The sequence below is a fragment of the Maniola jurtina genome, chromosome 2, assembly GCF_905333055.1.
Source record: "Maniola jurtina chromosome 2, ilManJurt1.1, whole genome shotgun sequence".
Lineage (NCBI taxonomy): Eukaryota > Metazoa > Arthropoda > Insecta > Lepidoptera > Nymphalidae > Maniola > Maniola jurtina.
Window position 1 is genome coordinate 2,370,574 of NC_060030.1, and position 17,594 is coordinate 2,388,167.

The 17,594-nt window shown below is 38.8% G+C and overlaps 1 protein-coding gene across 5 annotated transcripts; it reads left to right on the forward strand.

Moving 5' to 3' along the window:
* Window positions 1-1,003: 1,003 nt before the first annotated feature.
* On the forward strand, window positions 1,004-17,553 carry LOC123874460 (histone deacetylase 6). 5 transcript variants are annotated; one of them, XM_045919849.1, is made up of 20 exons: window positions 1,004-1,147; window positions 1,233-1,364; window positions 1,855-1,944; window positions 2,806-2,936; window positions 3,895-4,078; window positions 4,547-4,749; window positions 5,165-5,233; window positions 6,161-6,353; window positions 6,987-7,046; window positions 8,041-8,234; window positions 9,461-9,714; window positions 10,293-10,374; window positions 11,173-11,319; window positions 11,848-11,971; window positions 12,063-12,290; window positions 12,693-12,818; window positions 13,589-13,718; window positions 14,154-15,100; window positions 15,743-15,998; window positions 16,275-17,553. In XM_045919849.1, the coding sequence occupies exons 1-19, from the start codon at window positions 1,145-1,147 to the stop codon at window positions 15,959-15,961; spliced, it is 3,516 nt and encodes a 1,171-aa protein (XP_045775805.1). In that variant the 5' UTR covers window positions 1,004-1,144; the 3' UTR covers window positions 15,962-15,998; window positions 16,275-17,553. The 5 variants fall into 5 exon arrangements, with proteins under 5 accessions (XP_045775805.1, XP_045775814.1, XP_045775789.1 ...); XM_045919858.1 differs by having other exon boundaries at window positions 14,154-14,795; window positions 14,859-15,100; window positions 15,743-17,553; XM_045919833.1 differs by having other exon boundaries at window positions 15,743-17,553.
* Window positions 17,554-17,594: the final 41 nt, after the last annotated feature.

Genomic DNA, 17,594 nt, shown 5'->3' on the forward strand with positions numbered 1-17,594 from the left:
GAATTTTCCCTGTGTCATAGATGGCGTTAAACAGTTGCACCAAGTAACCTAAGTTGGTTTCCTCTATTTCTTTCATTAATTCGACTGGTATTTCGTCAGGGCCAACTGCTTTCCTTGACTTTGATGACATGATTGCATGCGAGACTTCTCTTCTTGTTATGGGTGGACCATCATCGACAGCAAATATATTGCTATGGCCCTGCCTATTGTCGTAAAAAAGCTCTTTAATATAAGCCTCCCACAACAGCAATTTTTCATCAATATTAGAGGTAAATGTCCCATCTCCATCTTTGACAAGAGATGCCATCGCACGACCTTGGTGTTTCGGTGCTATTATTTCTTTGATCTTCTTATGTATATTAAAACTGTCATGTCTCTTATCAAAATCTTCCATCTCTGAACACAGACCCTCCAGCCATTTTTCTTTAGCCTCTCTAGTTTTCTTCCGAATTTCCCTCTGTAGCTGATCGTACCTTTCCTTGTTTCTTTTGTTTACTCGTCTCTCATCCATTAAGCTCATAATTTCGTCGGTAATCCAGTCAGCAGTTTTTACATAACGCTGTGGTTCTAAAAGTGATTTTCCAGTAGATACGACTGAGGTCTTTAACTTCTCCCATGCTTAGAAACTTCTCCCATGCTTACAAAGATTAGCCAATGTCAAGTTTGTAGTTATTTGTAACGAGTTAGTTAAACTATGTACAAGTATGGACCCCGTCTGTGCCGGCGCTCGCTGACATATGCACGGCACCCCCTTAAAGCGCTTTCCAGTCAGTTTTAACAAAAATTATATTATAGTATTTATTTAACATGATTACAATAAATCTACATTACAATAATTCCGTCTACGCAATAAATAAACTCATTGGAAGCCATTTGGAAACCATATTGTGGAAACATACGGCGCTGCGAATCCAGAGCCGTAAAGTCAGTTGAAAAAAAAACTGCTCATGATGTCATATTATTATTGTCACTAAATGTATGCTAATTGCTAATGCTAAATGTCATTTTATTGCCGTGTTTGGAAGTTAGCCTCGCCTCGGCGAATTGTATTTTAAAATAGCAATGACTGTGTAAATTAACATAAAAGTAGTTCAAAAGCAAAATTACTGTACTGGCGGCATAAATCAGACATTCTCATCCAGCAATGGTAACTATTTCTGTTATTATTTTTACTTTATTCATTCATTTTATAATGTTTACATTTTAGTGAACAGTTTGTTTGCTTTGTTTAGTCGATTCCCTTACCGCCACAGACCACCCGGTCCAGTGGAGATGGGAAGAAAACACCCCCCTCGTCTATTGTAACAAGGAATGGAGCAAGGAAAGCGAAAATCCAAACCCGTGCAATGTCTGCTGGAACCAAAGTATGTTTAACCCAAGCTTAGTCTAAATTTTATACTTTTGATTGGTGTAGCAGCGTAGCTACTAAAGAAACTCACAGCAACATGGAAAGAAAAGCAAAGAAAAACTCAATATTCCACTTTGCTAAAATACTAGACTTCTCAAGAAAGCAAAATCTTTAATAAGCAAAATCTTTAATCAAAGCCCAAAACTTAATTCAGCAAAAATAATTAAGTGAATATTTATTGTCGCTAAAGTTGAATAAATGGCTAACTTTATTTATTACGTAATTTGTTACACAGTTGTTTACTGAAAAGATAACAATAAAAAAGACAATTCTGACTTTACATAGTAAATATTTAAATATATTTTTCAGTATCTCTTGTATTTGAATGATGAATATCTTAGATAATAATTATCTCTACAATGCAAATATAATTCCCATTTCCTGCTGGTAATCCGATTATCTTTTGTAACTTATTTAAGATAAAGAAATATATTTTTATTTGTTAGCCATCTGCCTCTGTGATAGCTGCTAAAAAGAAAGCCCAACAAAAGAAGAAATTAACTGTTGATACAGTATTGCGTGACCCCTATCAAATAGTAAGTAACAACTGAGTCCTATCCAACCTGGCTTTAGACTAGGCCACAGCAAAGCCACTGCACTAATTAAAGTCTGCAATGACATGCACTTTTCTTATGCTATTCACGCTTTCTATAATGTCAATCTACTTACTTCTTGCGATATTAAGTTCCTTGAATGTCTCTATTGAAATAGTTTAGTGGTTTGGGTTGTATCTAACTGGACGTCAACAACATGTTCAAATTGATGGCAAGTGTTTCACACTCTAATCACTCTCTGCAGGTGTTCCCCAGGGAGGTCTCCTTTCACCTCTTGTCTTGTTTATTTATTTTTATTACTACTACTTTTCTACTATCTTTTCTGTTATTTCCTCTTGCGTTTTTATGCTGACAATTTACAAATCAATTCCTCCTCCATATTTATATTTATTTGTGTATCATTATGTATTGTGTATGTAGTTTATTTTATAGTAATGTGTAGGGCCTAATTTGCTTGCCGCACCAACCTGTGCTTTCACAATTCCTTTCGCTAAAGGTTGCCTAAAAGAAATTGGTTTAGTGATAAAACTGCCTTTGCACTCTGCAGCTATTAGATTAAGCTCCTATTTTGTATGTTTTTTGATGTTTTTACTTCGGGTGTGTGCAGTAAAGTATTAGTAAAATAAATAAGTATAATCCATACTACTACAAATGCAAGAGTGTATGTGTCTGTTGTTATTTCATTGCTGTATCGTTGAAGAAATCTTGATGAAATTAAACACAGATAGCTTACATCCTAGAATAGAATAGAATATATTTTTATTCAAGTAAACTTTTGAGTCATCAAAAAGATTTACCACTGGATAACTAGAGCTACAGAAAAGTATAATTTGTTGTTAATAGGCAATGGAGTCAAAGTCGAAAGTGAAAGGTCCTACAGGATTCGTCACCGAGCCTCGCATGGCAGAGCATCGCTGCCTGTGGGATGACAAGTATCCTGAATGCCCGGAGAGGTTGATTGGAGTTATTAACCGGTAAGCAAAACATCTTGTAGGTATGTTGGTTGTATACACTATTACTATCCCAAGTCAAATAATGCAAGTTTTAGTGAAGAAACACCATCAGTTTTTCCCTCCAATTTTAATATGGGTACCTTCAAGCCAAGAGTAAATAGGCATCTTCTAGGCAAGTGCGCTCCATCTTAGGCCGCATCATCACTTGCCAGCAGGTCTGATTGCAGCCAAGCGCTAATATATACATTAAAAATTCAAGAAGTATCAGTATTAATTTTAGTCAAATAATTGCTTTATATTGAAATAATGTATTTGAATACGTTATATGAAGATCAGTCACGTTTTCAGGTTAATTTATAGCAACTATAAAACCATAAAACAGATAAAAATTAAATTCGATAAAAGAAGAAAATTGTTCACTTTATAGCATAACTAGATGATGCCCGCGACTTCGTCCACATAGATTCAGGTTTTTAAAAATCCTTTTTGATTTTCCAGGATAAAAAGTAGTCTTAATATGTCAATTTGCATTTAGCATCCTGCACCTTTATACCCAGTTAAACGCAAGAGTTTTTAAAAATCCAGTGGGAACTCTTTGATTTCCCTTTGACTCTTTGGAATAAAAAGTAGCCTTTGTCCGTCCCCAGGATTAAGCTAGCTATGTACCAAACATCAGAATCAGATAAATTGTTGGGTTATGAAAATTTTGCAGACAGACAGACACACTTTCGCATTTATAATACGTATCACTATGGAGTGATAAAATGTATGTATAATGTATATATATTATGTATATACTTTATTGCACCACAAAACACAAATGACAAGTTAAAAATAAGAAGAAAACCTAAAATGTAGGTACAGTTAAGGCGGTCTTATCGCTAAGTAGCGATCTCTTCCAGACAACCTTAACACTAGGGAGAAAAAAAGTATTATCATTGCAGTTGTAGCATGATTGTAGTTATTTATTTTGTGGCAGGTGTCAAGAACTGAATCTAATAGAGCAATGTGTGTCGTTCCCACCGAGAGCGGCGACCAAGGAAGAGCTGCACACTCTACACTCACCTTCTATTCACGAGATGTTAGAGGCCACCCATCAGAACCAAGATGAACAATTTCTAGAGGATTTATCTTCAAAGTACGATGCTGTGTATATACACCCTGTAAGTTGCACTTTTTTAGTTTCTTGGTAGTTTTATTGGAAGACCTAGAACCCAGAGCCATAAATTTAGTTGAAAAAAATAAATACATCACACTTGTCCTCCATTCAAGAGACTTTTTTTGTGATGTATCATGTAACTACAAATTCAGGATTTTCAGATTTTTAGATTCAGGAAGGTATTGTAAATTATGCCACACATCACATCATATTTACCTTAGGGTTAGTAAGCCCTACGGGATAACTTGCGCGATTACTCTAAATTATTATTATTCACATAAATACCTTTAGTACCTACTACCTATAGTCTGTTCTAACTTATCTATGTTTATAGAAATGGACTGCATGTAAAGGGGTATTACGATTGACAGGAGTGCGGACACCGAATGTTCGTTGAGACATATTGTTTCTTTGAAACGCCACATCTAGTGGAACATTCATATCGCAGTTTTGAGCTAAGGGAATTTTCCAGAGTACCCACGAGCTAGCCCTGATCGCAGCTGGGTCCACGATAGACATGGTGGACCGGATCGTGACCGGCGTGGTCCAGAACGGAGCCGCATTCGTCCGGCCGCCCGGACACCACGCGATGCGCGCTGAGCCCTGCGGCTACTGCTTCTACAACAATGTGGCGCTCGCAGCGCACCACGCGCTGAGCGTGCGACATTTACAAAGGTTGGCATTAGTACTGATTCTGAGTGCAACTTTAGAGTATTCACATCCTTTTCTTACCAATGTAATAAGAAAAGGACAGACAATTTATTTTAGAACTGTCAAACCTCTTAACTTTAGGCGCGAGCCCACTGTTTAAATTTGTAGAGTGGTCTATAAATTTAAAATTCATTTTCTGTCCTTTTTTAGCAATATTAAGAAGAAAAAGATGCAGATACACTCAATTTAGTTTAGAGAAAAACATCGGAATTGACGCCATTAAAGATGATCAATTTCACAGGTAGCATATGATTATCAGAATGACAAACACTAGATGAGTTATTTCTTGTACGATAGTTAGGAACTTTTTGTGTGTGAGTCCGACTCGCACTTGGCGCACTTCGCACTTTATGTGACAGTTCTGTGTTAATTGTTGCAGGATATTGATAATCGACTGGGACGTACACCACGGACAAGCAACGCAGCAGATGTTTTATGACGATCCAAGGTCAGTGACGATGACAATTTTGTTATTAGTACCTACTTCGAAAAAACTTACGGAATCGATCACTATTTTATATTATAAAGGCTTCAAAGGTTTGTCCTTCAATCACGTCACAACGGAGCAACGCATTAACGTGATTTTTGCCATGGTTTGGCATGTTTAAAAATCTGGAGAATGACATAGGCTACTTTTTGTCTCGTAAAATCAGAGTTCCTTCAGGATTTTTGGAGACCTAAATCCACGCGGATGAAGTGGCAGGCATCTGCTAGAACATAGTATAAATCACATAAAACAAATGACCTATCGATATTTGTTACCGGTTAGCGCCAAAGATATAACATCTAAGATTGCACTTTAAAAAATGTTTCTGCAAATAAAAAAATCTTGAATCTTGAATCTTTCATCGCATTGTTAGATCTCAACTGTCGTGATTGGTACAATTTATGGTATTCTTGCTGCGATAGTGCATTTTAGCTAACAGCTAAAGATCGCAATCAGATTTGATTGCAATCGCTCTAGCCTATCAAAAACTAGACACACAAATATTTTTTTTTTTTTGAATAAAAAAAAGTAAGCTGACTAGATTTTGAGAACCACTTGAAGCACTTTCTATTCCCCCTTTCTCATACTTTTATAAGGCACAGATAAAAATAAAACATGTTTAAAATAAGGCCAACCATGCATGGTTAAGAAAAGTACCAGGCTACCATAAAATGTAGGCAATCAATGTTGGCGTCATTACTCATCGCCACCATGGCTGCATGCTGCTTGTGGCCTTCCACTGTCTTAGACCTCTTTATTACGTAAAATTTAGGTTTGACTTGATTCAAATCTTACGTTACCACCGTTCGTATTGAAAATGGCCGCCAAATAGAACAGCTGCTTTGAAGCCGCCATCTTTCATTGAGGTGTGGTATATTTGCTATACAGAGTGGTGTATTTCTCGATCCACCGCTACGAACACGGAGCATTCTGGCCGAACCTGCGCCAGTCCAACTTCCACTATACAGGGTGTGGTCGGGGGGAGGGGTACACCTTCAACGTGCCGCTCAACCAAACGGGTATGACTGACGCGGACTACATCGCGATATGGCACCAATTGCTACTGCCCATGGCCATTGAGGTGAGCTGTATAAATCTATACTTATAACAAATTCTTAATAATTAATATTAGATATAAATACGGAACTTCACAAAAGTGGATAAATATATGACAAAAGTTATAAAAAAATCTTTTTGAGGGGAGTGCAAATGGAAGTAAATGAAGGAGGGGGGAGGGGGTATTATTGCTAAGCATATAATAATAGCCACGATCACTCTGTCAAGAGCAAAGAATATACTACTCTCTTACGAGAGGTCAAGAGTAATCGATTGAGAAGAAGAATATTTGCATTTTTGTAATAAACCGATGCCTATACGCTATCCATCAAAGAAGTTAGTATAGCGCTCTCTCTGTCACGTAATCCCATACACATGACAGAGACAAAATTTCTGCAGGCGCTTACACCATTTTGAGATACCAACCAATCACAAACATGTTTTCAAAAAACATTCGAAATTCAATTGAAAACATAGTTTCGTGTGTAATTGGTTGATTTTTGTCTCTGTCATTTGTATGGGATTACGGAACAAAGAGAGCGCTATATCAACTATAGCTAACAGCGCTATACTAACTTCTTTCCGTGGATGACATGAGTTCCTGACCTGATGAGTTTGATTTGACCGTTTCTTACATAATATTTTTTGTGGACCGCAGTACCAACCGGAGCTGGTGCTCATATCGGCGGGCTACGACGCCGCGGTGGGCTGCCCGGAGGTACTCTATCCCTTTCTATCTCTAGTCTCCACTGTGCCTCTCTCTTTCAGTTCTCGCCTCAACTCGTCCTAGTCTCCGCTGGGTATGATTCCGCTATTGGCGATGAGAAGGTAGGCATGGGTTTGGTCAAAAGTTATTGGGGTTATCCGTCAAAAAATTCTGAGTAGTTCTTTTATTGAGCTATTATAATTTTTCATATCAAAGTAGGGAACAAAAACTGAATGGTCCACACTGTCCAAGCTCTTTTAACAGGAGTATATATGTCTGTCTTTTACGTTTTTATACATCTGTACAGCGAAAAACATAGTATACTTTTATTCTGGAAAATCAAAAGATGTATACATGTGAACGAACTTGCAGACTTCAGCACATCGTCCGCGTGCTACGCAGCCCTGCTTGGCATGGTGATGAGAGAATGTGCGTGTGTGTGGTGCTGGAAGAAGGGTAATGCATCCGCTCGCTCATTGAAGCGGTCGCCCTTATCCTTCGAACATACTAACATTATAAATCCTGTCCTGATGAAGGAAATATGATACTTTTATCCCTGAAAATCAAAATGTTCCCACTGGATTTTCAAAAAAAATCAATCCCTGTGGACAAACTCCCGGGCATCAGCTAGTTTCTTATATTAGGTCGTCTTCATCAGGGTGAGATGGAGGTAACGCCCGCGTGCTACGCAACTCTGCTTGGAATATGTCCTAGCGTCTGTGTAGCGCTGGAAGGGTGTTACTACGTCCACTCGCTCGCTGAAGCGGCCGCCCTCACCTTTCGAACATACTAACATTACAAATGCGAAAGTGTCGGCCTTTTGCCTTTTTACATCGCATCTGTTTAACCGAATTGGATGTTTAGTATAAAGATAGCTTGTATCCTGGTGAAGGAAACATGCTACTTTTTATCCCTGAAAAAAATCAAAGAGTGCTCACGGGTTTTTAATATACTGGATACACTCGCGGGCACCAGTCAGTTTCTTATATTAGCTCGTTTTCATCAGGGTGAGATGGAGGTGACGCCCGCGTGCTACGCAACGCTGCTCAACATGGTGATGAGCGTATGCCCCAGCGTGTGTGTGGTGCTGGAAGGCGGCTACTGCGTCCGCTCGCTCGCTGAAGCGGCCGCGCTCACCCTTCGAACATTACTGGGACACCCGCCGCCGAGGTTGCAGGCTTTAACCGAACCTAACGACTCGTAAGTTGAGAGAAGGTAGCAGATAATGGTACCGATTCCGTTGGCAACTAAATTTTAGAGTATTCGCATCCTCCTCTTACCAATGTAATATGAAAAGAACAGACACATCTTGATAGTTCTAAATTTGATTTAGAGCTGTCAAACCTCGTGACTTTAGCGGCCAGTCGCGAGCCTATTGTTTAAATTTATAGCGTGCACTAAAATTTAGAGTCTTTAAATGTAAAATTCATGTTCCGACCCTTTTCAACAATATTAAAAGGAGGAGGACGCAGATACTCTAAATTTAGTTTAGAGAAAGATAACAGAATCGGCACCAATGTCATCGGTTCTGTCCTCTTTCTCCAAACTAAATTTAGAGTATCTGTATCTTTTTCTTTTTAATACTGCTAAAAAACGGCGGAAAATGAATTTTAGATTTGAAGACTCTTTTCAGTGCACTCTACAAATTTAAACAATAGGCTCACGACTGGCACCTAAAGTCACGAAGTTGGACAGTTCTAAATTAAATGAGGTTTGTCTGTCCTTTTCCTATCATATTGGTAAGAAAAAGATGCGAATACTCTAAAATTTTGTTGCACTCAGTATCGGTACCAGTTTTCTGCTACACCTTCAATCATTAAACTAAGTGAGTAATCGTGGGTAAGCGCTAATGTTCATTGCCACTTTGTAACAATCGACAACATATTATTAAACCTGTACTTTATGCTAAACATATCCCCAAGATGTGATTTAACCAATTTTACTGTGTTAGCACATACATTTTAATTTGTGGTGTCTCTCAGCAACTTAAAATATATATATTTCAGATGACTTCGTCTGCGATGGCGTTTGCTGGCGCGCGTGCTGTGCTTGTTTGGAGTGTTTTTTTTGTTAAGAGTGGCTGGTTTTTGTGTTAGTTGGTGTTTTTTGGTGGTGGAACTGACTGGGAAGCGCTCTAAAGGGGCGCCGCGCGTATGTCGGCGGGCGCCGGCGCAGACGGAGTCCATACTTGTATAAATTCAATAACTTGAAAATATCACAAACTTGACATTGGCTAATCAGAGTAAAGCCAGATTAAAGAATAAAAAATATATTTCAGATCAACACAGTGGCTCTTAGAACTGACTGTTTAAATCAAGTGGCCAATCAAAGATAAATAATCGTTATATTTATGTAAATAACTTTCTTGCATATTGTTTGAATACCTTTTCTGCTCTGAATTTGATCGAATTTTATTTCTCCCACAGAATAAGAGAATCCATCCTCAATTGCATATACGCACACAAAAAACACTGGCGCTGTTACAACTACCAACCCACGTACAGTATAGACACGACAGTCGTCAATGTATGTGACAGAGACAAACAGAAACATACAGTTTCAGTAAGGTGGGAGGGAGATGAAACGAGACCCGAGCGTTTCGCCACAAGGGACTGCTATCCTTTACAAGATGACGCGACTAAACAACGCATAAGAGAGAAATTGGACCATTTGTCAATAGGTAAGAGGCTTTTTAATACACATTTTGAAGTTAGTATGACCTATTTTATGACAACAGGTTGTTACTTAAACCGAGTACAATTTAGAGTAGACACGTCAGTGTCAATGAATGCGACAGAGAGAAACAAGCATACAGTTACAGTATAGTGGGAGGGAGATAAAATGAGACACGAGTTTCACCACTAGTAACTGCTTGCTTTAAGAACACGCAACTAAATGATGGATTTTAGTACTTTTCAGTCTGACAAGGGCAGTTTATACTGAAAATTTTAACTTTCTAGCGTTATCCAGACCGAAGCTATAACGGTTCGAAAAGTTCCCAGAAAAGGGAGGTAGTGCCCCGTTCTTTGTTTGGCTCGTCTTGGCAGGGGGCGCTGCCGTGTCCCCCCTGCTGATGAAATGAAATGATTTGTAATGAAATTATGTATTTGTTTTTTACGTAGGTCTTTTTGCAAATTGTGCTGGGGGCCCTGAATTAACTTTGCAAAACCTGTATCTCAGGGTCCCCGCTGATCTACAAGTTGTTTATAATTTACAACTAATTGATCTACATATTCTCACAAAGGTCTTCTTCTACAGTGACAGATTTGACGCTAGCTCAACACCCAGTGTGCTACATCTTCGACCACGCCATGCTGAAGCACAGGAATATATGCGAACCGTGAGTATTGGCGGGTAAATCGATCATCATATTTTCATTTCCATATTCATTCAATATCATATCATAGCATATATATAATCATTCAAATTATCATAGTGCATAATCATCATAATCCGAACTAAGAGTGTGCAAAAGCTTGCACCACGTTGTGACGTTTTAGCTAGAAATATATTTTGGTCATATTATATTTTCAAGGCTAGCTTTTTACTAAAAATAAAGGATATTTGGAAGGAAAAGATTTCGCTCCTTCACACGAGACGTTTGAATAGACATCCCATATAAACATACAACTTTGCCCGTGTCTATACACTTGATTACCACAAGTAAAGCGTGCGTCGGTTCGTAAAATAAAAGTACGATCGGTGGGACGCTTCGAATCGGCACAAAAAAGAACTGTAATTTGCATAACACAGCATATATAGCGTACTATTATAAAAAGGGTGTAATCAGAACGTTAGCATAAACTTTGCGTTATTATTATACTACCTTAACACGATCCAATGCTAATAATACTTATTGCCTTATCTTTTAATTTTAGTGATTTAGTATTTTTCAAACCCGAGTTTTGCACGCTATATAGCGTGCAAAACTCGGTTCAATGCCCCATCTACGACGCAGCATTGGCTTCGAATGACCTATTTACGGAACGTTCGTTGACCTCTAGCGTCAGTCAGATGTTTTATTTGCAATATATTGTGAACTTCTAAAAAACATCGTCTATTCTTCATTCAAGTCTTCGTTTTTGGTTATGACCTGTATCTATGCTCAGAAATAATAACGAGCTATTTCCCCGTCTAGAGGTCACGTAGAGAGCCCGGAACGCATCTTGCGCATACACGAAAGGCATCGTGACTTTGGCTTGCTAGACCGACTGCATCACCTGACCGCTAGGACTGCGACCGACGAAGAGATACTTGCTGTGCACACGAGGAAACATCTTGACAGGTAAGCCTATTTTAATGGTTTCTGATTGATTTTAAAGATCGCCGTAAGGTCGGCGACTTATCGGTGCACAGAAACTTTTCGATCTTGTCTCCCGTTCACCATTTTACCACCGAACCGCAAGATGTTGGGCGAGTTTCTATCCTTATGTCGTCGACACTCCATCTATATGCACGAAACGTTTTGCGTCATCATTCCTCATACTAATGGCTAAGGTTTGGAATACTGTTTCCTACCAATTACAATCCGGGTGTCTTTAAAACAAGAGTGAATAGGAATCTTCTAGGTAAACGCGTCGCATCTTAGGCCACATCATCACTTTCCATCAGGTGTGATTGTGGTCAAGCTCTTGCCTATAGTGAATTCATTTCATTGCGTAGAAATTAGCGACCTTTACGTAAGCGCTAAGAAGATTTACGGGGATTATCATTTACACCAAGAAACATTTTTGTAAAGTTTAGTTGAAACTTAAGGTGTTGTTTCGCTTAGTTCTACTATACTAGTAGTAATTGTTGCTTCCTTATAATGCAGGTTAAAAGAATTGGCAAGTACAAAGCTAAGAGATCTAAACAGCCTGAAGGAAGCGTACGACTCCATATACTTCCACCCTGACACGTTAGAGAGCGCTGCCGTAGCGGCAGGCTGTGTACTGCAAGTAAGTACAAAGACCATGGGCTAAAATGTATGGACACTGATCCTCCAATTGTATTCTAAGTGTCATTCAATATTGAATTCTATCCCCATAGATGGTAGACGCAGTTTTGTCCAACGTGGCCGGGTCAGGCGTGTGCGTCATACGTCCACCGGGACATCATGCGGATGACGAGATACCCAGTGGCTTCTGCTTGCTCAACAACGCCGCTATTGCCGCCAAATACGCAATACAGAGTCACGGGTTGCAACGAGTGCTGATCGTGGATTGGGATGTGCATCATGGGAATGGAACACAAAAGATCACTTATAAGGATAAAGAGGTAAGACACACACACCCACACACATACAACACACACACATGCACTCACGCAGACACACGCACGCACCCACGCACGCACTCTCGCAACCTCTATTGCGGTCTATTAAAGTCGATTTTTAGGTTCCATTGGCACCCTTCAGGTCGGCTTCGGCCGTGGCTAGAGATACCAACCTACCCGCAAAGCCGTGCCGCCAAGAGATTTAGCGTAAGATGCCATGTAGAAACCAAAGGGGTATAGTTGTAACAAAACCTGCCATTTTCCTTATAGGTTAGCCCGCTTCCACTTAGACTGCATCATCACCTACCACCATGTGAAATGGCAGTCAAGGGCTAACTTGTATCTGAATAAAATAAAATAAAGGAGCCCTAAAAATATAACCAAAAACTCTTGTTTACTTTTCAGATCCTATACATATCAGTCCACCGTTACGACAACGGGTCATTTTTCCCACATTCACGCGACGCGGACTACACTGCGGTAGGTGAGGGCCGGGGGGAGGGGTACAATGTCAACGTGCCTTGGAATAAGGTGAGTACAGTACTATCACTTTTATAAGTCTTCTTCTTCTTCATGTGTCTCTGCATTATTGAAGGTCAGCAGTCAGTTGTTTAAACTTCTCCTTGTCCATGGCTAGGCGGAATAGTTCTCCAACTGTTTTAATCCCAGTTCACTCCCTTGTGTTATGTAGCCATAACTTCTTCCCATCCCTCGTTTTCCAGCTATTTTAGTTTTATATAAGTTGCATCAGCAAAATTCGTTTGCGCAGAAAAGCGCAACTAAATGCTCACTAAAACTGAATGTACACCAATGAAATACAGATTTTATTGCATGACGTTAAAATTTCAAACACAAGGAGGACAGAGTCTAGTGCTATCTCGTTCATAATTCACGTATGTACAAAACACGGCGCGTAGGCAACAACCAATAGCGACGGACGCGCGCTATGATTGGCTTAGATATTTTCGCGCCATTCAAAAGTAAGATTTCGGTCTGAGCAGGTAGAGTTCCCATTCCCACGGGATTTATAGAAAACAAATCCACGCGAATGAAGTTTCGGGCATCATCTAGTTATCATACTCATAAATGCGGCAGTGTGTTTGTTGGTTTGTCTTTCAATCACGCCGCAACAGAGTACAAAAGAAACACGATAACTGAGTAGGTACTGCGGTAGTGGAGCAGTGCGGGAGGGCGACAGCACTGAGCTCTCGCGTTACGTCATCACAATCCTCCCGCATCGTTCCACTACCGCAGGAACCTACTCAGCTACGCGTTATGCCTGTAGTTTCTGTTTATTTTAGCGCGGTATGGGCGACGCGGAGTACATGGCAGCCTTCACACAAGTGGTTCTCCCTATCGCATATGAGTACAACCCAGACCTTGTGCTAGTCTCAGCTGGCTTCGACGCCTGCGTGGGGGACCCTCTTGGCGGTAATATATAGCAATTATACCTGTTTTGGAAGTGTAACTTCTGTAGCGTCGTTGCGCGTTCGGATGTCGGAGAGTCAACCGAGAAAAACGTCATTGTCACCGTTAACTTTCTTCACTAACGCGCGGTTACATTATTGGGGATTTCTTAGGCCTCCGGCCTGGCCACGATACCGACATTAGTGGGCGCATAATTCTTATATGGCACGCTGTCTCACTGGCCTGGCCCGACACCGATATGTCGGCGCCAAACATTAAGTATGCAGAGTTTTTCCATGCAAACGGTAATTTTGAAGTGACAGTTGCCAGGTAGAGTAGGAGTCTACAATAACGTAAACGTCTGTCTGTAACGGTGACAATGACTATTTTTACCTTGTAAATTACCATTATTATTAACATTATCATGACAGTTTAATGACAGTTTAATTGATATTACAGGTTGCAAAGTGTCACCGGAATGCTATGGTCAAATGACCCACTTGCTAAAAGGACTGGCTGGTGGTCGAATCATTCTGTGCTTAGAAGGTGGTTACAACGTCACTAGCATCTCTTATGCTATGACCATGTGCACTAAAGCCTTACTCGGAGACCCAATCCTGCACTATTATGAACCAAAACATACCGTTCACTGGTCTGCAGTCGAAAGTATCAACAATGTAATAAAAACTCATGAAAAGTACTGGAAAAGTCTTAAATTCCATCTCGCGCTACCTGTAGAAGATGTTTTGGAAAAACCAGCGCCATCTAGAGGTTTAATTACTAATAGTTTGGAAACACCAAGCCATTTGAATGATTCCAAAAAGTCAGAAATTGATACTAATTTGGAATGCAGCATGTCGAATTTGAGTTTGGAAGTGGATAATAAATGTGCGGATGGTATACATTGCGGTAGTGATGATGAAGATGTTAGTTGCGCAAAGTCTATAGCAGGAAGTGACTCAAAAGTTAATGAAAGTTCGCCAAAGCTTAGCGAAACTTCATCAAAAGGGAATGAAAATGCAACAAAAGTGAACGAAGATAGATCAAAAGTGAACGAAGGTGAATCAAAAGTAAACGAAGGTGCATCAAAAGTAAACGAAGGTGAATCGAAAGTGAACGAAAGTGCATCAAAAGTGAACGAAGTTGCGTCAAAAGTGAATGAAGATGCATCAAAAGAGAACGAAAGTGAAATGAAGGCGACTGAACCAACAACATTAGTGGACTTTTTATCAGAGAACATGCAGGCTATAGTTGACGGGGACATGTTTGCTGTGGTCCCGTTGCAGTGGTGTCCGCATTTGGACATGTTATATGCAATACCCGAGGGGGTGAATTTTGAGCAAGGTGTCAAGTGTGTGGACTGTGACCATACTGAGGAGAACTGGGTGTGCCTGCACTGTTATATTGTAAGTATTAATAATAATAATGTCCTCCCAAACGAATTTCTGTCTAAGCCGGCAATCTTTATAGAGATTAGCCAACTGCGCGGGAGATTATAGTGTACAAGTGTGTGGGCAAATATAGGTGCACTCTCTCTAGGACTAAGGTCGATGGAACGGAAATCCGACACGACCGGTAAGAGATCAGGTGCAGGCCCGACGGCGTTACGTGCCTTTTGAGGCACAGGGTGCTACACACTAGTACTGAAAATTTCTTAACAGAAAAGTCAACAAGACATTGTCATCTGCTGTCGAACATACTAACCACTAGGGCAATGCAGCTTTCTACTGGTGAAAGAATTTTTAAAATCAGTTCAGTAGTTTTGAGTTTATCGACACAAACAAAAAAAAAACATCTTTCATCTTTATAATATTACTTTAGACAAGCTCCCTTACTAAGCAAGCGTTTCGACGTTTGATAAAAATCGCTAATGTGACTAGTAGTCATCAACCCCATTGTAAATGAAACCAGCCCCTGTATTGGCAAAAAAATATCAATCATTAAAGGACAGCATCAATGTCAAAACATTCAATGGGATTGGCCAAAAACCATGTCTGAATAAGGGCTTGTTTATTATTTACTAACTGATTTCTACAACTACATTTCAGACGGCCTGCGGTCGTCACATCAACGGCCACATGCAAGCGCACTACCGCTCATCCGGTCACGCCCTGGCGTTATCTCTCGTCGACCTCTCCGCCTGGTGCAGCGCATGCGACGCGTATGTGGACAACGCATTACTTTACGACGCTAAGAACAACGCGCACCGATGCAAGTTCGGCGAGGACATGCCTTGGTGCTACAAAACTGACATTCATATGGAATAGTTCCGCAAGACAGAGACGCACTTATGACAATTATTACGAAAAACAAAAAAGACAGCATACCTTACAAGTTACAGCGTTTTCCATTGTGTACCGGGTTTTTCTTAATGTACAATACTGTACAACTATGAAATTAGAGTACTATAATGTTTATCATAGATGTAGAATATTATTAGCCTGTGCAGCTATTTAATTTATTTTTTGACATTATGACAGCATGCCTTACAATGTTTTCAACATTTACATAACAAAACTGACCTTCATATTTATAGAATAGTTCCGGAAGACAGAGACGCACTTATGACAATTATTACGAAAAACAAAAAGAGACAGCATATTTTACAACGTTTTCCATTGTGCACCGGGTTTTTTTAATGTACAATACTGTACAGCTACTGTTTACCATAGACTATAGAATATTATTAGCCTGTGCAGCTATTTAATTTATTTTTTGACATTATTATTATTATTATAATTTTTTGTGATTCTGCCTTGGATTTGTGACAATAATTTTTAAATTGCATTGTAATAAAAGTTATAACTTGTATTAACAACTAAAATATTTAAACACGCCTATTCAATTAGTTGGCGACACATGAAATCTGAATACAAGTTACTGGCTGAGATCTATTGAGTTCAGACTTAAGACACTGTTAAAACGAGACAGCGCTATACCGCTGGCATAAATCTGTCTCGTTTTAACTGAAACTTAAGTTGTAAGTAAAGTCAAAGTGCGCTCTATAGATTTCAACCTTTGAGTACAAAAATGGTATTGTATATTGGAATTATTATATTATTTCATTACCATGTAGAAAGTTGTTATTGAGTAGAAAAATATGTTCATGTCAAGCAATATTTTAAAAATTATTTACTAGGAAAAAAAATAGTTAGCAGAAAAATAGGTGACTAACAATATAACCTATGCACATTATTATTTTACTTATAGGTACATTTGTGCAAAATTTTGTATTTTATGTATATTTTTACAGTATAACGGCATTTACTGTGTCAAGTAAACTATTTAAATGTATTTTAATTAGAGTACCTATTTTATCTACTTCTGTTGAACATATTTCTACAAAACTTAATTCTCTTGATATAGATTTTAAACTAAATTGAATTTGCACAATAATAATTTGTAATGCTTAGATTAATGATTCATTTAAAACGTAAGTGTTGTAAAATAAAACAATAACCATACCTAGACATTTACTTTGTAGTATTAAAGGAAAAAATAACAATTATTAATTATCATCTAAGATAAAAATTATGAGTAAAAAATATTGTAAATTAACTTATCTTTAAAAAACAATACAACTAAAATTCTGTCGTACACAATCTCTAAACTGACAGGGATAAATCTAGTGCTATCCTTTTCCAAGTGGAGCATTGTGATAAGAATAGCACTAGATTTAGACCGGTCATTTTAGTTTAGAGATTCTGTTCAACAGAATAAGTCACAATGATTGGGAACATAGTTTGTAATTAACTAAAAATGGCAATGAATGTGCCAAATTAAATTGCTCATTTAACTGTTTATTAATTATGTTAAAAATGACATTAATAAATCATTTATCATATATTTTATTAACAAACTTGTCTTTTAATTACAGCTCCTTTTACTTTGTATTGTGAA

Coding starts and splice junctions, on each gene's coding strand:
- LOC123874460 (XM_045919833.1), top strand. Junction 11,320..11,847: donor ACGAGGAAACATCTTGACAG/GTAAGCCTATTT, acceptor CTTATAATGCAG/GTTAAAAGAATTGGCAAGTA. Junction 12,819..13,588: donor TCAACGTGCCTTGGAATAAG/GTGAGTACAGTA, acceptor TGTTTATTTTAG/CGCGGTATGGGCGACGCGGA.